Here is a 23,143-nt window from a genome sequence, read left to right as displayed (position 1 = left end):
CAGTTAAAGCCTGTAGGACAGAGGGACTAAAAATGCCCTTTAAAGCCCCAAACTCCCTTAGGCAAGAAACAATGTCAGGGGCATTTAAATAGCATGCTAATTTTGTGCAAACACAGTATTTTAAAAATGAGAGCACATTCCAAGACGCCTATTGCATCAAGTTCTTGCATTTTCTAAAGAAAGAACTTCCAGATTTTCCAAAAGGCTTTAAAGATTTCACACTTTGATTCAGCTTCAAAAGAACCACAAGAAATGCTTTTCCTCTGAGCCAGCGGCTGGGGAGGCGGCCCAGGCACGCGAGGGAGGGTCCACGGTGGCTTGGGCTCACACAGTCCTCGGGAAACACTTTCCTTCCGAGTCTCATGTGACACTGGAAGATGTGACCAAACAGAGCTCTTTGGGGAAGAAAAGAGGGTATATATTTGTTCACATCGAAGATCCATTATTCTCTTCATGGTTTGAAACATCTGACATTAGCAAACTTTTTGGGAGTTTTTGTTCAGTTTCAACAAACCAAAAGGAAAAGTAAACCTGGGTCAAGACTGAGGGTTCAAAAATCTCCTCATAAAACAATACACAGCTCTCCCCTCCAAAAAAAGAAGCATTCCAGTGCTTTGCTAAGAACCAAATACTTACTCAACTAATAAATACATGGTGTATGACACACAGACCGGAGCGTACGGAACATTCCAGATCACAGGCCAGGTAGCATCTTCATTAGCCGTCCTGGCCGATGTGTGTTCTCTGCGGAGCACACCAGGCCCTACCTGCAGGCATGGCTCATGCTTCGGTGCTTTACTGTGTGAAGTTCCACCTCGAGGCACTCAGCTGCCTGAAAGTACCTGACTCTTCTACAAGAGAGGACCCCCAGTCACACACGCGCGGATTCGCTAGTGTTGTCGAGGTGCAGTCAGCCTGCCTGTCCACCATCACTCCCACGGAGCGATCACACATCGTGGCAGGTGATCAGCTCCTACCAGAAGCTTGCATCCTTCCCAATCAACAGGTATGGACTGAACTGTATCAAAACTCATGGGTGGAGTCCCCTTCACACCCATTAGGATGGCTATAACTTAAAAACAGGAAGAAACACGTGTTGGCGAGGATGTGGAGAAATGGGAACCTGTGGTGGGCAGGAACGTAAAGAGGCAGCTGCCGTGGAAAAGAGTTGGGCAGCTCCTCAGAAAGTGAGAGACAGAACCACCACATGATGCAGCAATTTGTTCCCAGTATGTGCCCCAAAGAACTGAAAGCAGGACTTGGACAGATTCTTGCACACCAGTGTCCATCGCAACATTATTCAATTACCATTTAATGAGGCCACTTCAGTTAAGGTGTGGCCTACCCCAGCTGGGATGGGTCTTCGTCCTCTTACTGGACAGAGCCCGGAAGGGAAGGGAGAGGCCAGGGGAGCCTGGGGAGCCCAGATCGCCGGCAGCCGGCCCCAGAACGCCAGACTTCGGGAGAAATCATCGCCTTGAGGACACCTTGATTCTGACGTTCTCAAGCCATAAGCAAATAAACTCCCCTTATTTAACATGACCCATGTCACGATGTTTGCTTAAGTAGCCAAAGGAAACTAAGACGTGACCCAAGCCACAATTTGGATGAACCCTGAAAACATTACACCATGCGAAATAAGCCAGACACAAGAGGACCAACACTGTAGGATTCTTATATGAAATATCTAGAATGGGCAAATTCATAGAGACAGAAAGTAGATTAGAGGTTACCAGGGCCGGGGGGGTGGAAATGAGAGATTATTGCTAAACGGGTACAGAGCATCCGTTTGGGGTGGTGACAAGGTTTTGTTACTGGATGGAGGTGATGGTGGCACTTACAGATGTAATTAATGCCATTGAAATATACATTTAAAAATAGCAAATTTTATGCTACATATATATGTTACCACACACACACAAAAGAAGTGGGTGGCAGGTCTAAGTGCTGTGGGTCCACATGCCCCAGGACCTCGCAAAGGACGTGGTCATTCATTCACTCACATGGTCACTCGTTACTTCAGCATCTACTGCTACCAACCCTGTCCTGGGGATATACAGAGGAGGGGACAGACAGAACCCAGGGGCAAGTAAGCAAAGCACTCCGGAGGAGAAGCAAAGCAGGGGAAGGGTAGGTTCAGTCAGGGGCTGGGCGGGGCGTAGTGCTAAGTCTGGGCTGGGAAAGGCCTCTGAAGAGAAGACCTTTGCATCGGGGCACCTTGCTTCAAGAGTCCCAGGCGTGCTGCATCCTCACAGCGGTGCCCCTGCCCCATGGTGGGGGGTGGGGGAGAAGGGGAAGGGGAGGGAGAGGAGGGGAAGGGGGAAGGAGAGGTGGGGAGGGGAGGGAAAACGGGAAGAGGAGGGGGAAAGGCAGGGAGGGGAGGGAAAGGGTGGAGGGAGAAGAGGAGAGTGGGGAAGGAGAAGAGGGGACAGGGAGAGAGACGAGGAAAAGGGAGGGGCAGGGGAAAGGTGGGGAGGGGCGCAGGCCTCCCCAAGCTCCCTCCAGCGCTCAGCACCACATCCACCTTGCATCCCAGGTGGCTCCACATCCACCTTGTGTCCCAGCCTGCTAAGGACCAGCTCCTCCTGCCCCAGAGCCTTGGCCTTCAGGGTCAGCGCCTGTGCTGCTCAAACAGGGTGGCCCTAACTGTGGCCTGAGGACAGTGCTGCTACTCTTCTGTTTCTCTTTACAAAATAGTGGGAAGCCCTGAAAGCGGGAGACCCTGCACAGCATTGGGTAAGCCTCGCCTCACCAGCACCCACACCCTAACCCTAACCCTAACCCTAACCCCTGAGACTCAGCCCTTCCCATGCCTTGTCTTACTTGGACAACCCTCTCTCCAGATCCATCTGCTGCCGCAGATGAACACCTCGGGGCCCTGAGACTTTTCCTTCCATTCGGGGCCCAGTGACCTCTCCTTCCACCTCGGGGCCCTGCCCCCTCCCCTCCATAGTGAAAGTGAGTTATTGAACACAGCTGCCTGCTTGACGAGGACAGACGTCAAAGGTCATCAGACTCATCTGGGTGGGATGGAACGTACAGATGGAATCACAACTAAACCATCAAAGCTTCCCTCCCCAACCACTGTTTATAACAAACCTCACAGGACCCTGCTGAAACTCTGTTCTCACACACTATGGAATGTCTTTGTCCTAACCCTTATAAACCACCCCCACTCTTTGTGGAGCACTAACTTCATCTTTCTCAGCTGACCACAACTGTGGAACCACCTCCCGTTCAAAAGTCCTATTATCTAACTCCATGCCTGGAATGTTGTTTGGTCTTGGGGCTGAGCTGGGTTGGGACAATTGGCAAGCCAGCCAGGAGACAGAGAGCTGCCAGTCATCGAGGGAATACGTCCTGGGAAGGGAGAATCCGTGGGGAGAGATCTCAGATTGACTCACACGGTCCATGTGGGGAGGGGTGGCTGCCCTCCTGGATGAATGGGGACTCCTTGAAAACTCTGGAGGGGTTGCTGTTTTGTAACAAATAGCAGGACAACTAGATTTGAGTAAGAAGAAAAGAGACTGCCAAATAGCAGCAGCCATAGCATGGTCCCTGTTAGGAGCCTTGCAGTTGGCCACCAAGGCAGAAGAAATGGTGAAAGCTACTCCACATCACTTAGAGGAGAAAGTAAAACTAGATAGAAATATGCACCTTGCCCAGGTGGAAATGAATGACTCTCTGACTGATTGCCTGCTCCAAGTGGACAATCAGTTAAAGAGTCTGGCATGTAGATATACCTGAGTCAAAGGCCATAAGATGCCTTAGGCTCAAATCTGGAGGATTTTACCTACTCTGGGATGGGACCCTGTGCAGTTTGGATGTATTATGTCCCCCCAAATGCCATTATATTTTATGCAGTTTTGTGGTGGTAGAAGTATTAGTGTTGATTAGGTTGGAATCTAATGATTGAGTGTTTCCATGGAGATGTGACTCAGTCAACTGTGATGAAACGTTTGATTGGATAATTTCCAAGGAGGTGTTACCCTGCCCATTCAGAGTGGGTGTTAATTGGATCACTGGAGTCATATAAAAGAGTTCACAGACAGAAGGATCCCACAGCAACTGAGAGTGACATTTTGGAAGAGCTGCAGCTAAGAGAGGACAAAATGCCCCAGAAGCAACATTTGGAGAAAGCCATTTTGAAACACCACCTGGGAGCAAGCAGTGCCAGCCACGTACCTTCCAAGCTAACAGAGGTTTCTGGACGCCAATGGCCTTTCTCCAGTGAAGGTACCTGTTGTTGATGCCTTACCTTGGACACTTCATGGCCTTAAGACTGTAAGAATGGGAAGTAGAGGAGGACGAAGAGCCCCAACAGGTGCTTCCCATAATACAACAGAAATAGAAGGCATCACAAGATCAACCTGAGGTTCAGCAACTCCAACCTCCCGCATAGAATTACATGTCACTATTAGAGACTTTACCACTGCAGAACTGAATGATTTGGTCCAGCAGAATAGACAAAAAAACTAGGGAGTCCCTATCCAATTGGCTTTTGAGGTTATGGGACATGGAGCAGAGGGGTAGTGCTATCTGGAGTGGAGATGAGTAAACTGGCATCTATTACAACCCATCCTTTGCTATGACAATGCTTGTATGCTAGCTCAGCTAATGCAAAAACCTCCTCCTTATTGGTATGGCTGGCTGACAGGTGTAAGGCTGCATGGTCTAAAGAAGGGGATATACTGCACAATACCTCCCACTGGCAAACTATGGAGGGGCTACAAGATGTTTTAAGGGGGCTAGGAATGAAATATGCCATTTATGCCGTGGCTCTCATAGGTCCTGACAATGAAAGCTTTACTGCAGGAATGAAAGCCATGGTATTGAATACTTACCCCAGCCATCACTGTGGGCATCTCGTGTCCATCCTAAGTCCGCTAGTAGGACAGCCCATTTCCCTTCCCGCTCAGGCGTAGCTGCAAGTCCGTGGGCCAGAACTGGCTACGGATGACTATGGGGGGAGAACGATCCAGGCAAAACGGCACAGTCGAACTTTACAAATTGGGAGACTGCCCCCTCCCCAAGTGCGTACGGTATATATTTCCCCTATATCGGAACACAGTTTAGGAATTGATCTTCTACAGAACGCCACTTTGCACACCACTAATGGGGAATTCTGCTCCTGTGTGGAGTGATCAAAGCAGTCTTAAGGGGGCAGGCCAAACGGTCCCCTGTAAAAGGGCCCCCACCCCAGAGGATCATGGCTACAAAACAATATTGACTTCTGGGAGGACACCAAGGAATCTCAGCCATCATCAAAGAGTTGGAAGGGGAGGAGATAATAATACCCACCCATAGCCCTTTCTATAGTCCTGTATGGCCAGTACAAAAGCCTGAAGAACATGGCACATGATAGTAGATTATCAGGAGTTAAACTAAGTAACACCATCATTGTATGCCACAGTCCCAAACATTGCTGGTTTATTACAAGAAATTAGTACCCAATTGTGTCAATATCATTTTGTGTTGGATCTTGCTAGTGCTTTCTTTGGTATCTCCCTAGGAAAATCTAGCCAGCCTGCATTCACCTTCTCCTGGGGAGCCCACAGTGGACTTTTACTGTGCTTCCCCAAGGCTGTGTACATAGCCTGACCATCTGCCTTGGTTTTGTGGCAAAGGTCTTGGCTAAGTGGAAAAGTCACACAAATGTCTATTTCGCTAACCAGTAACTCTCTTTAAGGTGAAATGTTACCCCACACTACAGACACCAAAACAACTAATGGTTTTCTTGGGGCTCTTGGGGTATTAGAAACCTTTTGTACCTCGCTTAGCCCAGTGTTAAAACTTCTGTATGTTTTAATTAGAAAAGGTCAACACTGAGTATGGGATGACCCCCACCAGGCTGCATTTTAAAAGGCAAAAAGGGCAATAGCTCAGGCACAAGCACTGGGGGGCGGAGAGCCAGACCTGCCCTGTAAATTGGATGTAGCCAGCGCTGATATTGGCTCTGGGTGGGGTCTGTGGCAGAGGCAACACTCTAAATGAATGCTCCTTGGCTTTGGTCACAATCATGGAAAGGGGCAGAACGGAGACACAGCACCCTGGCATGCTCTGGCAGTGCCAAACTAAGTAGTGACCAAGTGGAAAGCCCATCTGCTACAGTGCAGCATTTTTAATACCAGCCCTCTGAGTGGAGAGATGCACAAGCCTCTTGGAACAATGTCTTATATAGAAGATCCAACAGCTAAGGTCACTGCTCCCAAAATAGCTGTTGAAATGCCCACAATGGAAGGCATGGCCACCATTCCTGGGTCAGCCTGGTACGTTGACGGGTCCGCTAGCGGGCAGCCTCCCACATGGACAGCGGTGGCAGTGCAGCCCAGTACCGGCCCTATGTGGTGGGAGGCTGGTGCTATGCCAAGCAGTCAACGGGCTGAGTCAGCAGCAGTGTGGATGGCAACAGTGCATGAACCAGGAGATGCCCTAACTGTACTGACAGCTGGGCTGTTTCGAAAGGCCTCACCACCTGGATGGCAACCTGGAAGCAGGAATGATGGACAGTCATAGGTCACCCCCTCTGGGGACAAGAATTGTGCAAAAACATCTGGGACGCCGCCATCGACAAAAGGTAACCACTCATCATGTCCCAACACGTTACCCGGGAATGTGGAAGCAGATGCACTCGCAAGGGTTAGGAGCAGCACGGCTGGAGCCAGGGGAGCGGTGGAATGGCTTCATCAGAAAGGCAGACACTGAGGGCATCAAACCCTGTGGCGTCTGGCCCAGCAGTTCCAGCTGCCAGTCGTGTGCCAGCAGCTAGTGGACGTCACTAAAGTGCCCCTCGTGGCCCCTGCATTGACCACGTAGGCTACCACACCAGACGGCACACATTAGCAGGTCACAAATCCTGGTGACCCGGTGGCAAGTGCACTCCATCAGTCCCCTTCCATTCTCGGAGGGGGTGAGGTATGCTTTTACTGCTGTGGACATGGCCACAGGACTTCTGCTAGCTTTCCTGGTGGGGAAGGCGAACCAGCCAGCCACCATCCGCTGTTGGAAAGAGTGAGCTCTCCGTACGGCCTCCGTACACAGACAGACCTGGGACCCCCTTCACTGCGCAGATGGCCCGATCCTGGGCTGTGGACTATGACGTAATGTGGACTTCCCATCCACCTTATTGCCCCACAGGTGCAGGCCTTTTTGAGAGAATGAATGGTTTCTTGGAAGGACAGCTGAAGGATGGTAAGAGGTCCTTGCAGGAGTGCACTAAATGGCTTTATCAGGCCCTAACCCACCTAATCTTCACAGGGACCTGAAGCCCCAGCTCCTGCTGAAATCCAACTGCAGGACACGAGTTAAAGGGCCAGTCACTTTGCAGCCTAAAAGGGGAAAGATAACTTGTTGCCTGTGCCTCAGACCATACAAAACAGGGAAAATGAAGCCAATTGGCCTCCGTGCTGGCTGGTGCGGCCACGACGGTCAGGGATCCTGGGTCCCTGGGGAATAGGACCTACCCGAATATTGTAATAAGACCTCAGTTTATTCAGAAAATGCCTGTTAAAATCTTTATCACCAATACGTGGGCCCTTCTTATGCCCAGATTAACAGCTGATGTAATGGTAGAGGACTCTCAAGATTTGCAGGGGAGAATGTCTGGTTTTTAAAACCTCCCCATAATGTTCCTCTGCCTGGTACTTGTCAACCAATGGAGCTCCAGCATGTACACTGTCAGGTCAGCAGGAACTACCTGATTGTTCCCATAAACATCCTTCTCCCATAGCACCCTAGCAAACACCTTCCTACAGTGGGCTCAGCGGTAACTCCTGCCCACGGTTGAACCCGACGTTGGGTTTGCACAGACCTGCTGTCTTCGGGCGCCCCCAGCCTTCCTTGGACCATGACCCCGCGAACTGGACTGCATCCCTGCTGGCCTGGCAGAACCCGACACATTGGGAAATCTGGAAAAGAATCTCTCATTTAAGACTGAAACCAGCTACCGCCCTAAAACAAGACTGGGCGTACATCTCCTTCCTTGCACGGGAGCAGGTGAACGAGCCCCGACCTGTGTTGGGGTGTGCTGTAAGCGATGATTTAGGGTGGCTGACGGCAGAAGCTGTAACAGGGGACCCTGTTGCCCCTGTCTGTACAGAGCAACTTGGTGAAATTCATGATGAAATTGCAGAAAAATTGTGCAATTTTACTGTTAAACTACAAAACAATAGTCTTTTTCACTGGCAAAATACCTCCAACAACATGGGGCACATCCTTCCCTAAGGGATGGCTATGGACCCGTTGGCCGCATTTACACGGGGACAGCCCTATGTCCACACTACCTCATACGACCCTTTACCCCATACTCCTGGTAAGTGGGAAATGGTTAAAGGTAGGTACACAATACAACACACTTCCTCATGGTATTATCCTTCAGCCATTCTGGAGCCAGGTGGAGCTGCAACAGTTACTGAAAAAACACGTGGCACCTTTAGCCAATCACACTGCCCAAGTGCTTAATGATTCCAAAATGGCTATATCGTTCCTAAGCAAAGAAACCGCACAGGTTAGAAAGGTAGTTTTACAAAATCGAATAGCCTTAGATATCCTCACTGCAGCACAGGGTGGCTCCGGTGCCGTAATGAACATGCAGTGCCGTCCATATATTTCTGATCACTCACACAATGTTCCACGGGTTTTAAACCATATGCAAGAGCACAGTCAGTAGACCCCTTGTCTGAATGGTTTACTTCCCTTTCTTGGCCATGGTGGCATCTCTTTGTGGGGTTGTTATCTCATGTGGGGGGGACCCCTGGTGTTCTGTTGTCTCTTATCCTGCAATGTCTGTCCTATAGTCAGAGCAGTCTGCTGTGTGGGGGTGGATTGTGGGGACCCAGGGCCCAGCCCCCTCCCCTCCATAGTGAAAATAAGTTATTGCCACTTACATGATCGGGACAGATGTCAAAGGTCATCAGACCTCCCCCAGGTGGGGAAGAATGCACAAGTGGTATCGTGAACAAAGCATTAAAGCACCCTCCCCTGATCGCTGCTGATAAAATCTCTCCACAGCCCTGTGTCATAAGACCCTCTGATGAAACACTGTTCCCACACCCTGTTTCCGCTGGCCAAAGCTGCCAGAATGCAATGTAGCAGAAATGGATTGGCTTTTTCAGTGGGGATTTATTAGGCTGCAAATTCACAGTTCAAAGGCCATAAAATGTAGAGGGCGATTAAGGTAGCATGCATGAAGTCCACCTTCAGCTATGCCAGAGATGTGCAACATGGCCGCCAGGGCTGATACAACAATAGCTTAAGTTACCCTCAGCCTTCTTTACGGAAGTAGTTCGCGCCAAAAGTGCTAGTTCGCGCCAAAAATGCTAACCCTACATCTGCCATCGCCCTAGCAACAGCAGCCACCAATCCTAGACCGCCACGAGCCCTTGCTAGCCACTTCCCCTTCTCCTAGAGTATATATGCTCTGCCTCTTCAATAAAGTTTTGCAGCTTGATCAGAAACCTGTCTTGCTGTCATTCCTCGTGTCTCTTGTCCCATACCATTCCTCCCTCACAGGACTCGGAGCCTCCGTTGAACGTCCCGCGGGCCGGGACAATAAAAATGTCCAAATAAAGGCATCAAGAAGTGGATACATCCTCTGAGGAAAGGCTGCTGGCATCCGGCTCCTCTGTCCCACGGGAAGGCACATGGCGACGTCTGCTGTCCCTTCCTTCCTGGGTTAGCTTCTGGCTTCTGTGACTTTCTCCAAAATGTCTCTGGGCTTCTGTCTCAGCTTCTCTGAGCTGTCTCCAAACTGTCTCTGACTTTTATGCTCTCTTAAACGACTCCAGCAAGGGGATTAAGACCCACCTTAAACAGGCAGGGTCACATCTCCATGGAAACAACCTAGTCAAAACGCCCCACCCACAATAAGTCTGCCCCCACAAGAGTGGATTAAAAGAACCTGGTCTTTTCTGGGGTGGACAACAGCTCCAGACCAGCACGCTCCCTATGGAATGTCTTTATTATAACCCTTATAAACCAACCCCTGCACCCCACTGCTCTTTGCAGAGTACTAACTTTCATCTTTCCCAGCCAGCCGCCACCGTGGAGCCCTCTCCTGTCCGTAAGTCCCAAGTCCGTAACTCCTGCCTAACTCCGTGCTGGCGTGTTCTTTGGTCTTGGGGCTGAGCTGACCCAAGCCCGTTGAGAGCTGGGTTGGAACATTTCCCTCTCACCTCGGGCACGAGCAACCTTTCACACTGGAGCTTCTGCTGCTCCTTCCTTGGCTTGTTTGTTTACTTTTTATTTTGAGACAACTGCAAACATGGGGAAAAGCTATAAGAATGGTATGGAGCACCCCCTAGCCCAGGGACCCCCCAGTACTTATCAAGGGGGACCTTTCCACATGATTAAGGCCTTACTTGGCTCTGGGTTGAAGCTGGAGGTGGCCCCAGTGTCCCTTCTGGTCCACAAATCTGCAGAAATGTCCTGGAAATTATGACAATGTTGTTTCTTTGTTGGAGGTGACCCCAAAGGGAAGCCATCTCTCAGAAAGTATCGGTGAAAGAAGAGAAGGGGGCATGAGAAAGTTGGCTCCAAGTCAGCGGTCTGAAGACAGAGAAAATCAAACTCAACATGACCCAGCTATGGCAGGAGCAAGCCTACTGTGCGCTCTGTGAGACGAGAAAAGGAGAGTCAAGGGGTCAACGAGGTAAGGCTGACTCTGGTGAAGGCTGGAAACCAGCATGATTCATTTCCATGAGCTCGTCAACTTCCTGCTGGCTTTATGAAATCACTGATGGCCTCGAGGGGTGCTTGACCTCCCACATGGGCCGGCGTCCTGGCGGGTCCGCCCTGGTCTGACCCGCGGGTGGGGAGACAAAGAGCCAGGACTGACCCTGGGCACGGGCTGCTGGACGGGCCATGGCTGGCATGGGGTCAGGTCCTGAGGCTGGCCAAAGGGGAACACAGAGGACCAGAAAGGCCCGGAGGACGGCCGGCGAGTCAGGGACGAGGAAGGGAGAACAGCTGCCTTCAGAAGCTGCTGAGGGAGGAGGAGAGCCTCATGCAGGCCGTAGCCGTGGCGGAATGCTTTAAGGAAGCTGGCTGCTCTCGGAAAACCGCACATCTGAAATGTGGGCTCACTGCGCCCCGACTGCCTCGGTTCAGCGCTGTCCGCTGTGGTCTCAGAACAGTGGGGAGGCTGGTTTCCAGGATCCCAGCGGGAGCGAGTCCAAGAACGACCCACGGGCACTGAGTTCCCAGGGGCCCCGGCCATCCCCGCAAGGAGCCCAGGACAAACCAGCTGCTCCCAGGCTCCCTCAAAGATGATCTTCAGCTGGTTCTGGCACCTAAATCTTTTTCCATGTTCTCAGCCCCAGTACAGATGAGAACCACCTGGAGACTTTTAAGGAATTATATTTAGGTCATGCCTTGAAATGTGCCTGGTGCCACAGGGAAAATTATAATAATTGCACATGTTGATTTAAATATACATGCTATTACAATTATTTTATACAGGTTAGCAGGGGCTGGGGTCGGGGGTGGGAACGGGAGTTATTACTTGATGGGTACAGAGCTGTTTCGGTAATGGATGGTGGTGTTTGTAGTACAGTATTGTGGACATAATTAATATCACTGAATTGCACAAAAAGCAGTGGTTAAAATGGGACATTTCATTGTGTATATGTTACCATCATAAAACAATTAGGTAAAAGAAAAGGAAAGAACGGGGGAGGAGCCGCTGGCTGAGCTGCAGGTTTGCACAGAGCCGAGCGCTTTGCTGTGTTTTTCCTTCTTCCCTCTTTGCTGGCTTTGGTCTCAAGCTGCTACCGTCTCACCGGCCCCTCCTGGCTGCGAGCACGTCCGTTTGCCCCTCCACGCTCCGCCCCGATGGATCCCCCGGTGGACACGCATCCCGGCCGGGTGGACGTGGTCCGCCGAGGCGCCTCCTCTTGTCCTCATCTGCCGTCCGCCTCACCAGGCACCTCAGCGGGCACTTCTGGGTGCAGAGGGGCTCTGGTTGTAACCAAGAAGTCGGGATTTAAGGGCTGATCGTGGTTACTGAATCATTGTTAGACATTTCCTTTTGCCTTCTGGTGTATTAGAGGGGCCACAGGGAAATGCCTGAAATCTCTGATAATAATTGCATGACTATGTAGCCTTTATCTTGTGGTTGTAAAAACCTTGTGACTGACCCTACCTGTAACCCCTTATCCTGTTTTTCAACTTTAGAGTCTTATGATCACTAAGGACAAACCCTAATGTTTATTAATGAAGGGTCTTGAGTCAGCCCAGAACTAATCCACCCCAAGTCCAAAGTTATCTTGATAACCGAAGCCGGATCTAACCAAAATGGGCCCGCCTGACACGTGCAGTAGCTTAGACTTTAACTGACAAGTCACCTAGGCCTCCTTATAATACTAGAAATCACGCCCATTGGCATGTTAAGGCCGCCATGTTCTTGCATACGTTCTGCGACGAGGCATGTAATCCATCTGCTTACGCTCAATGATTAGATTAGATCACCTCTGACCTCGTCGTCTTGAGCCACTGTGCTCATTATCTTAAAACCTGCCCATCTTGTGATGCTGTAAAACTATCAGAGTTACGGCAGTTCAGGGAGATAGATTTTTGGCCGACAGGCCGTCTGCGCTCCTGCTTCACACCTAGCCACAAACTCTTTCTCTCTTTGAAACTCGGTGTCTCAGGAACTGGTCATTTGAGCACATCGGGCAGAGAACCCACTGCCTTGGTTGGGTCAGAAGGTGGGGAGAGCAGGGCGGGGGCTTCCTGGACCCTTCCCGGCCAGCACCAGGGAGCAGTGGTGCGGGGGTCCCAGGCCCCGGTCTGCCCGGAGCCCTCAGTGTCGCTCAAGACTAAATCATCGTCTCCTCCACCAAGACCCCTCCCTTTGCTTTTATCAGCCCCTAATTTGCTCTTTTGTGAAAAGTAAAATTTGCAAGAGTGGAACATGGAAAATCCCAACCCTAACAGATTACCCACAAGAAGGAGTAGAAGCAAAGACGGGTTTTATAATTTAGAAGTGCCAGCACCTTGCTTTATAGGAAAAAACAAACAAAAATAAATAAAATACCACTGCTTTTTAAAACTTCATGAAAGTCAATGCTAATGTAAACATGACAAGCAAATTCCTAAGCCACTACTAGCCTTTGAGGTTGTAACTTTCCATGTTCATGTCCTTCCCAAAGGTGACTTTTTATGGAAGTTTTAATGAAATTAGTTCATCTATTTCTGAGTCAGGAAGCATAGATTAAGATCCAATTTTTATAGCTTGACTTTTTTCTAACTACACAGTGAAAACAAGTTCAGGACAGTTTTTAGAACTTCATCTGAAGCTTGAGTGGGATGACAAACTTTGGATTGTGTCACATACCTGCAAAAGTGACGATGTTCTCACACCACCTGTGTACAGATTGAACCGGGTCCCCAAACAGACACGCTGACGTCCTGCTCCCACGGCTGCAGAGCGTGGCCTTATTTGGAAACAGGATCGTTACAGACAGAATTAGACAAGTTAAAAGGAGGTCACACTGGAGCAGGGCGGCCCTGGTCCAATTTGACGGTTGTCCTCACAAGAGGAGGAAGTTGGGACGCAGACAGGCATGGGAGAAGGCCTTGGGACAACTGAGGCAGAGAGAGCCGTGGACTGCCAGCGACTGCCGGAAACTGGGACGGAGGCACGGGATGGATCGGCCCCGGGTGGGTGGGAGCTGTGTGCACCCCAGAAAAACATGTTCTTAAAGGTAATCCGTCCTGGGGTGTGAACCTGCTGTGAGTAGGGCCTTTTGATGAGGCTACGTCTGTTAAGGTGCTGCCCAGCCCAGTCAGGATGGGTCTTAATCCTATGACTACAGTCCTCCGCGAGAGGGTGAAATTCAGGGAGAAAGAGAAAACCACTGAAGCAGGAAGCCGAAATCAACGAAACCCAAAGGGAAGGGAGAGGCCCGCAGATGCCGCCGTGGGCTGTGTGAGAGGAGCCAAGAGTCCCCGGCAGCCGACCCCAAATGCCAGGGTCTTTGGGAAGAAAGCGTCACCTTGACAAGTCCTTGGTTTGGACAGTTTCCTGGACGCTGACTGTGAGCAAATACGGTCCCGTTGTTTAAGCCGACCCGTTTTGTGGTATCTGCTGAGCAGCCCAGGGAACTGAGACTCCAGAGGGAGAGGGGCTGACACCGCCATTTGGCCTCCTGGCCTCCTGCCTGCGAGACGACAACTTTCCTTAATGTTTACGGCCACCAAGGCTGGGGCCCTTCGCGCCGGCAGCAGAGGGAACCAACGGATGCTCCCAGCAGGCCGAGCGGGACACAGGGCCTGGTGATTCCCACCCCGGGGGCCGTGGACTGGCAGGAGGACTGGAAGCTCACTCTGAGAGCTCGTTCCTCAAGGCCGAGAAGTGCCGTGCGTTCCTGAGGATGGCAAGAGGAGGCCAGTTCATCCTCAGCCCCTGTGGCGTGACGAGAAGCCTGGGGTAGAGGGGCCTGGCGGGCTTAGGAAGGGGCGATGGCCAGGTGTGGAGACAGAACCCCAGGGAGCTGGTGGCCTTGCTGAGCCCTAACGGATGGGGCAGGACACGAGCCTGGCAGGCACAGCAGCCCCGAGGCCAGGACACCAGGGAACCCCGGGCAGCGGTGCACCTGGCACTCAGCACTCAGGCTGCCTCCACCGCATCCTAAAGGCGAACGTGCTGGCAACTGGAAAGTGAGGCTCCCTAAGGACAACTTAATTCCATCCCTTTGGAATCAAGAATACACAGCAAAATTGGAAATTAAGAAAGAGCAAATTCATTTCATCATCATGCGTCTTGTACCAACAGAACACACGTGCATAAAGAAAGCTTGTCAAATACTCTGCTAGAGATGGAGGATAACGAGCCTGCCATCTTCCAGAAACACGGATGGTGCAAGGAAAGGACCAGAAGGGAGCCCGACAGGGATGGAGCAGCCGGGTCAGCTCCGGTCCGGAGAGGCAGGGCCCAGCCAGGGGCAGGTCATGGATGCGCCTTCTCGTCGCTGCGTTATGTGTCCAAAATGGATCTTCCCTGGTTTCCCATGATCGTCAGCCAATTCCTTGATATAAATATAAATCTCTTTATATGTGAGTGTATGTATATACATGCACACACACACCCCTGCTGCCCGAGGCGGCACCCCACGCCCACCCCGCAGGGTCCCCGATGATGCGGGACCTCCCATCTGCTTAATATCTTATGGGCACCACCCCCCACGCTGCCCCCGCTCGCCAACAGGTCCCCGGGCACCCCCACCCTGGCCTCTGCCCCACCTGTTGGATGCAGCCAAGTGCGCTGCTCCTGGGCACTGGACCCCTGCCCTGGCCGCGTCGAGCCCGCCCCACGCTCTGCCGTGTCACGTCCTCCCTGGGAGGCAGGAGATGCCCCCAAATGCAGGGTCCACAAGCAGCCCTGGCTGGGGGCGGGGAGACTAATCAGTGAATGGATGAATCAAGGGATGAAAGGAACCCCCAAATGACGGTGGGGCCACGGAAGAGCAGAGGTGAAAGGGAGCACAGAGCCAGGTCCTGCTGCATCCTGGAGGCACGAGGCGCACCCCGGGGCCACTGCGGACCCCTGGGCAGCCCAGAGCCCCCTGGAGCCTTGCATTAGTGTCGTGCATTTGTTACAACTAATGAAAGAACATTTTCAAAATTGTACTATTAACCCTACTCCATGGTTTTCATTAGGGTTCACTGTTTCTGTTGTACAACCTTACAGCTGTTTTATTTTAAATGTTTATTCTAAACATTTACACAACCTAAAATTTTATCTTTTAACCATGTCTGCATATATAATTTAGTACTGTTAATTAAGTTCACAGATGTTGTGTGAACCACCTCCATCACCATCTCCATTATCAAAATTTTTCTATCAACCCAGTAGAAACCCCATACAACGTGAGCATTAACTCCCCTTTCCCTACCCTGATCTCAGTCCCTGGGGACCCATAGACAAGTTTCTGCCTCTACAAATTTGCTAATTCTAGTTATTTCATATTGGTGAGATCATACAATATTTGCCCTTTTGTGTCTGGTTTATTTTACTCAACAAGTGTTCAGTTCATCCACGCGGCTCCATGTACTGGAACTTCGTACAGCCGGATAATATTCCATTGTATGTATACACCACATGAAGTTTTTCCGTTTGTCAGTTGACAGACACTTAGGTTGCGTCTAGCTTTCAGAAATTATGAATAATACCTCCATGAACATCATTGTGCAACTATCTGTGCAAGCCCTGCTTTCAATCCCTTGGGGTATACATCCAGAAGTGGGCTGGCCAGGTCATATGGCATTTCCACACTTAATTTTGAGTAACCACCAAACTGTCTTCCACAGTGGCTACATCATTTTACAGTCCCACTAAGGGTGAATGTGCTCCTGTTTCTGCACATCCTATCCAACACTTGTAATTTTCTGTTTTTAAAATAGCAGACATTCTAGTGGGTGTGAAATGGTCTCTCATTGTGGTTTTGATTTGCATTTCCCTGAAGATGAATGATGTTGAGAATATTTTCATGTGCTTTTTGACCTTTTGTATATCTTCTTTGGGGAAATGTCTATTCAAATCTTTTGTCAATTTTTAAATTGAGTTGTTTGTCTTTTTGTTGTTGAGTTGTAGGAGTTCTTTATATATTCTGGATATTAAACCTTTATTGTTCAGGTGATTTCTGAATATTTATGCCAAGTTTGCAGGCTGTATTTTTACTTTCATGATAAAGTCCTTTGATGAGCAAAAGATTTTTAGTTTTGATGAGGTCCCATTTACTTATTTTTTTTCTTCTGTAGCTGGTGCTTTGGATGTAAATTCTAATAAACATGGACTAACAAAAGTTTCTAAAGATGCTTCCTTGTTTTCTTCTAGAAGTTTTATAATTCTGGTTCTTATATTTAGGTCTTCAATCCATTTTGTGTTGATTTGTGTATGGTGTGAGGTAGGGATCCACCTTCATTCTTTTGCAAATGGAGACCTGTTTCCCCAGCACCATTTTGTTGAAGAGACTATTCTTTTCCAATTAAGTGGTCTTTGCCCCCTTGTCAAAGATCAGTTGGCCATAAATGTGAGAGTTAATTTCTGAGCTCTCAATTCTGTTCCATTGGGCTATGTGTCTGTCCTTGTACTAGTACCATGCTTCTTTGATTCCTGTGGATTTGTAATTAGTTTTAAGATCAGGAAGTATGCGCCCTCCAACTTTGTTCTACTTTTTCAAGATGGCTCTGGCTCTTTGGGGCCCCTTACCCTTCCATATAGATTTGAACATTTGCTTTTCCATTTCTGCAAAGTAGGCTGTTGGGATTTTGATAGGGATTATAATGAATCTGTAAATTGCTGTAGGTAGAATTGACATCCTAACAATATTTAAGTCTTCCAATCCTGAACACAGAATCTTCCATTTATTTATTTAGATCTTCTTTAATTTCTTTTAGCAATGTTTTGTAGTTTCCTGTGTGCATGTCCTTTACATCTTTGGTTAGATTTATTCCTAGATATTTGATTCTTTTAGTTGCTATGGTAAATGGATTTTTTTCTTGATTTCTTCTTCAGATTGTTCATTACTAGTGTATATAAACATGAATTTTGCATGTTGATCTTGTACTCTACCACTTTGCTGAATTTGTTTATTAGTCCTCGCAGCTTTCTTGTAGCTCTTTCAGGATTCTCTGTATATAGGATCATGTTGTCTGCAAACAGGGAAAGTTTCACTTCTGATTTGGATGTCTTTTATTCTTTTTCTTGCCTAATTGCTCTAGCATGAACTTCCATAATGTTATATAACAGTGGGGACAGTGAACGTCCTTGTCTTGTTCCCGATCTTAGGGGGGAAGTTTTCAGTCTTTCACCATTGAGTATGATATTAGCTGTGGATTTTTCATATATGCCTTTTTCATGTTGATGAAGTTTCCTTCTATTTCTAGTTTTCTAAGAGTTTTTATCAGGAAGGGGTGCTAGATTTTGTCAAATGCCTTTTCTGTGTCAATTGAGATGATCATGTGGTTTTCTCTTGTCATTTTGTTAATGCAGTATATTACAGTAATTGATTTTCCTATGTTGAACCACTCTTGCCTACCTGGGATAAATCCCACATGATCATGGTATATAATTCTTTTAATGTGCTATTGGCTTTGGTTTGCTAGTATATTGTTGAGGATTTTTACTTCTATATTCATACGGGATATTGTTCTGTAGTTTTCTTTTCTTGTGGTCCCTTTATATGGCTTTGGTAACAGGGTGAAATTGGCCTCAAAGAATGAATTAAGGAACCATCAGGTCCTGCGTTTTCCTTTGTTGGGAAGTTTTTGATTACTGATTCAGTCACTTTAATAGTTATTGGTTTGTTGAGATCTTCTATTTCTTTCTGAGTCAATGTAGATGGTATGTGTCTCAAGGAGTTTTTCCATTTCATCCAGGTTATCTACTTTGTTGGTGTAAAGTTGTTCATAGTGTCCTCTTCTCATCCTTTTTATTTCTGTGAGGTTAGTAGTGATGTCCCCTTTTTCATTTCTGATTTTAATTATTTTTGCCCACTCTATTTTTTTCCTTTGCCAGTCAAGCTAAAGGTTTGTTGATTTTATTGCTCTTTTCAAAGAGCCAACTTTTGGTTTTGTTGATTCTCTCTATTATTTTTAGAGGGTTTAAAAAAAAAAAACAAAACAGTTCTATTCACACACCATACAATCCATCCAAAGTGTCCAATCAGTGACTTTTGGTATAATCACAGTTGTGCATTCATCACCACAATCAATTTTAGAACATTTTCATTGCTTCGAAAAGAAAAACCCCATACCCCTTAAACCCCCCTATTATTGACATTTAGCCTTGGTATGGTACCTTTGTTATAAATGATGAATGAATATTGCAATATTACTGTTAACTATAGTCCATAGTTTGCATAAGTTGTATTTTTCCCATATACCACCCCATTATTAACACCTTGTAGTATTGATGGACACTTGTTCTAGTTCATAGAAGAACATTCTTACACTTGTATTATTAACCTCCTTCATCATCCACTACAGGGTTCTCTGTGTTATACAGTCCCATGCTGCATCCTCTAGCTTTCCTTCTGGTGGCATACATGACCCTAAACTTCCCTTCAATCACAATCACACACATAATTCGGTGCTGTTAATTACACTACCATCACCTCTATCCATTACCAAACATTTACAATCAACCTTATTAAAAATTCTGCACAAATTAAGCATTAGTTTCCGTCTCTCTACCCTCATTTTATCTCCTGGTAACCGATACTTTAGATTTTAACTCTATGAGTTTGCTCATTATAATTACTTCCTATTAGTGAGATCATACAATATTTGTACTTCTGTGTCTGGCTTATTTCACTAAGCATAATGTCAAGGTTCATCCATGTTGTCACATGCTTCAGGACTTCATTCCTTCTTACTGCTGAATAATATTCCATCACATGTATATACCACTTTTGTTTATCCATTCATTGGTTGATTGACACTTGGGTTGTTTTCATCTTTTGGCAACTGTGAAATGATGCTGCTGTGAACATCAGTGTGTAATGTCTGTTCACGTTGCTGCTTTCAGTTCTTCCAAGTGTACACCTAGTAGCAGGACTGCTGGATCATGTGGTAGTTCTACACTTAGTTTCCTGAGGAACCACCAAACCATCTTCCACAACAGCTGCACCATTCTACACTCCCACGAGCAGTGAATGAGTGTTTCTATTTCTCCATATCCTCTAGGATACTTGTAGTTTTCTGTTTTTTGTTTTTGTTTTTGTTTTTGTTTTTATAGTGGCCATTCTAGTAGGTATGAAATGCTATCTCATTGTGGTTTTGATTTGCATTTCCCTAAATTCTAGTGATGTTGGGCATCTTTTCATGTGCTTTTAAGCCATTTGTATTTCCTCTTTGGAAAAACATCTATTCAAGTGTTTTGCCCATTTTTAAATTGGGTTGTCTTTTACTGTTGAGTTGGAGGATTTATTTAATATTCTGGATAAATAATCCCTTATTGGATATGTGGTTTCCAAATATTTTCTCCCATTGGGTAGGCTGCTACTTCACATTTAATTTTGCAGAGGTCCCACATATCCATTTTTTCTTTCATGGCTTCTGCTTTGTGTATAAAGTCTGAGAAACCACCACCTACCATTACATCTCGACGATGCTTCCCTACATTTTCTTCAGGAGTTCTATGATCCTGGCTCATATTTAGGTCTTTGATCCATTTTGAGTTAATTTTTGTATAAGGTGTGAGACAGGGGTCCTCTTTCATTCTTTTGGATATGGATACCCAGTTCTCCCAGAACCATTTGTTGAAGACAATGTTCTGTCCCATTTGAGTGGATTTGGCAGCCTTTTCAAAAATCAGTTTAGACCTGAGGGTCTATTTCTGAGCTCTCAATTCAATTCTCTTGATAAGTATATCTGTCTTTTTGCCAGTACCATGCTATTTTGACCACAGTAACTTTGTAATATGCCTTAAAGTCAGGAAGTGTGAGTCCTCCAATTCTGTTCTTGCAGTCGCAGTTGATTTGTCTGTGGGGGGGGGGGTGGCGGCCGGTTGCTAAATCCTAGGCTCCCAGGATCGCTCGGAAGGTACCGGCGGCGGGGGCTCTTTCCCGGAGGCGAGGGCGAGGCGGGGGACTTGGCCAGGTCCCCGGCGGAGGCGTGCAAAGTATGGAGGGCGGCGAGAAAGGAACAGGCAGGACACCTTTCCTTTTAGGGTGAAGAAGCCAAGAGAGTTTATTAGGGGAGAGTACAAGCTTATATCGGGTGGTTTAGAGGGCGGGGTAGCTGTAGGGGTTAAAGGCTTGGATTGGTTCTGAGAGGGTGTGGAGGTTGATTGAAAAGGTGCGGGAGTTGCTCCGGTAACGAAGAGGGTGGAGGGTACGGGTAAGGCACGGGGGTGGGGTTTTCCTCCGGCAAGCCCTCCCCAACGATTGTACTTTGGGGTGAGGAAATGGGGGCCTGCCTCCGGCCTCACTTTCTCAGGCCTGGGGGGCTGTGGAGGGCGCTGTCGCCCGTGCCCACCACCCTCCCCAGGGGCTGATCAGGTCCCCCAGCCCAGGCCCGCCAAGTTGAAGCACGTAATCAGTGTCCCGCATTTCCCCCTTCTGTTCTAATTAAAGGAAGAAGCTTACCGGAGAGGTCTGCTAAGGGATGAGGGAAGGGGAGGCCGGGGAGGGGAAAAGGGTTGACGGTTGCTCAGAGAGGCTGGAGCTCGGCGTTGGTTGCGGCGCCCCGGGCGCTCGAGAGGGGCCTCGCTGCTTGCGGGATGGACGAGGGTGGCGACGCTGCGGAGGGTCAGCTTCTTCAGTGGAGGCAAGTCGTTGATACTGGACTTGCACAAATGATGAAAAGACAGCATTGGCTTGGTTCTTAGCAAGCTGGACAATTTTGCGGATAATGCAGGGCCTTTGCAGGCGAGGAGAAGTGGAGGTGGAGAGGCGTCCGGGCGAGCGGGTGGTTTCACTGGACCGCTGTGTGGAGAGGACTTTTAATTCCAGGGTCGTGGGTGCCCCACGTTGGGTGCCAGTTGCGGTCGCAGTTGATTCGTCTGGGGTGGGGGGGCGGCCGGTTGCTGAACCCTCGGCTCTCGGCGTTGCTCGGAGGGTACCGGCGGCGGGGGCTCTTTCCCGGAGGCGAGGGCGAGGCGGGGGACTTGGCCGAGTCCCCGGCGGAGGCGTGCAAGGTGTGGAGGGCGGCGAGAAGGGAAAGACAAGACACTCTTCCTCCAGTAGGGGTAGAACAAAAGGACCTTTATTCAGGGGTGAGCACAGGTTATATAGGCTGGCATAGAGGGCGGGGGTTGTTACAAGCCAATGCTGAGGGGATAAAGGCTAGGATTGGTTCTGAGAGGGTGCGGAGGTTAGGATTGGTTCTAAGAGGGCACGGAGGTTGTTTGAAAAGGGGCAGGAGTTGCTCTGGCAATGGTGTCTGGCAACAATGTATGCGCACTGGTGGTGATGGGAGTTGCACTGGCAACGGGGAGTGTCCCGGCAAGATAAGGGGGTGGGGAAAAGGCGGTTCCCTCCGGCAAGCCTCCCCTAACAGTGGTATTTTGGGTGAGGAAATGGGGCCTGCCTCCGGCCTCACTTTCCCAGGCCTGGGGGGCTGTGGAGGGCGCTGTCGCCCATGCCCACCACCCTCCCCAGGGGCGGATCCGGTCCCCTGGCCCAGGCCCGCCAAGTTGAAGCACGTAATCAGTGTCCCGCATGTTCTTCTTTCTCAAGATGTTTTTGGCTATTCAGGGCCCCTTACCCTTCCAAATAAATTTGATGATTGGCTTTTCCATGTCTGCAAAGATGACTGTTGCAGTTTTGACTGGGATTGTGCTGATTTTCTTGTGTTGGACCACCCTTAAATACCTGGAATAAAACTCACTTTATCATGGTATATAATTCTTTTAATATGCTGTTGGATTTGATTTGCTAGTATATTGTTGAAGATTTCTGCATCTATATTCATTAGAGAAATTGGTCTGTAATTTTCTTGTAGTATCTTTATATGACTTTGGTCTTAGGATGATGTTGGCTTCATAGAATGACTTAGATAGTGTTCACTCCTTTTCAATTTTTTTCAAGAGATTCAGCACAATTGGTATTAACGCTTCTTGGAATGATTGGTAGAATTCACCTGTGAAATCATCTGGTCCTGGGATTTTCTTTTTTGGAAGTTTTTGATGACTGTTTCAATCTCTTTACTTGTGATTGGTTTGTTGAGGTCTTCTATTTCTTCTACAGTCAGTGTACATTGTTCTTGTGTTTCTTGGAAATTGTCTATTTCATCTGAGTTGTCTCATTTGTTGACATACAGCTGTTCATAGTATCCTCATATGACTTTTTTATTTCTGTACGGTCAGTAGTAATGTCCCCCCTCTCATTCCTGATTGTATTTATTGGCATTTTTTCTCTTTTTTTCTTTGTCATTCTGCTTAAGGGTTTGTCAATTTTATTGATTTTCTCAAAGAACCAACTTTCAGTTTTGTTGGTTCTATTGTTTTTATATTCAATTTCATTTATTTCCACTCAAATCTTTGTTATCCCCTTCCTTCTGCTTGCTATGGGTTTAATTTGCTCTTCTTTTTTCCAGATACTCCAGTGTGAGGTTAGGTCTGATTTGAGATCTTTCTTCTTTTCCAATGTAAGCATTTAGAACTATAAATTTCCCTTTCAGTGCTGCCTTTGCTGCATCC

The 23,143-nt window shown here is 48.1% G+C and overlaps 1 protein-coding gene across 1 annotated transcript in view; it reads right to left on the bottom strand.

Moving 5' to 3' along the window:
- Window positions 1-23,143, bottom strand: part of AHRR (aryl-hydrocarbon receptor repressor) — a 109,403-nt gene that overhangs the window by 69,139 nt on the left and 17,121 nt on the right. The window contains exon 3 of the mRNA XM_037799132.1: window positions 14,325-14,332. Within this exon, the coding sequence (XP_037655060.1) occupies window positions 14,325-14,332 (8 nt within the window). The remainder of the gene's footprint in view (window positions 1-14,324; window positions 14,333-23,143) is intronic.

This window comes from Choloepus didactylus, chromosome 11 (genome assembly GCF_015220235.1).
Source record: "Choloepus didactylus isolate mChoDid1 chromosome 11, mChoDid1.pri, whole genome shotgun sequence".
Classification (NCBI taxonomy): domain Eukaryota; kingdom Metazoa; phylum Chordata; class Mammalia; order Pilosa; family Megalonychidae; genus Choloepus; species Choloepus didactylus.
The sequence above is the reverse complement of the archived record's forward strand: the minus strand, read 5'-3'. Positions and strand labels throughout refer to the sequence as shown.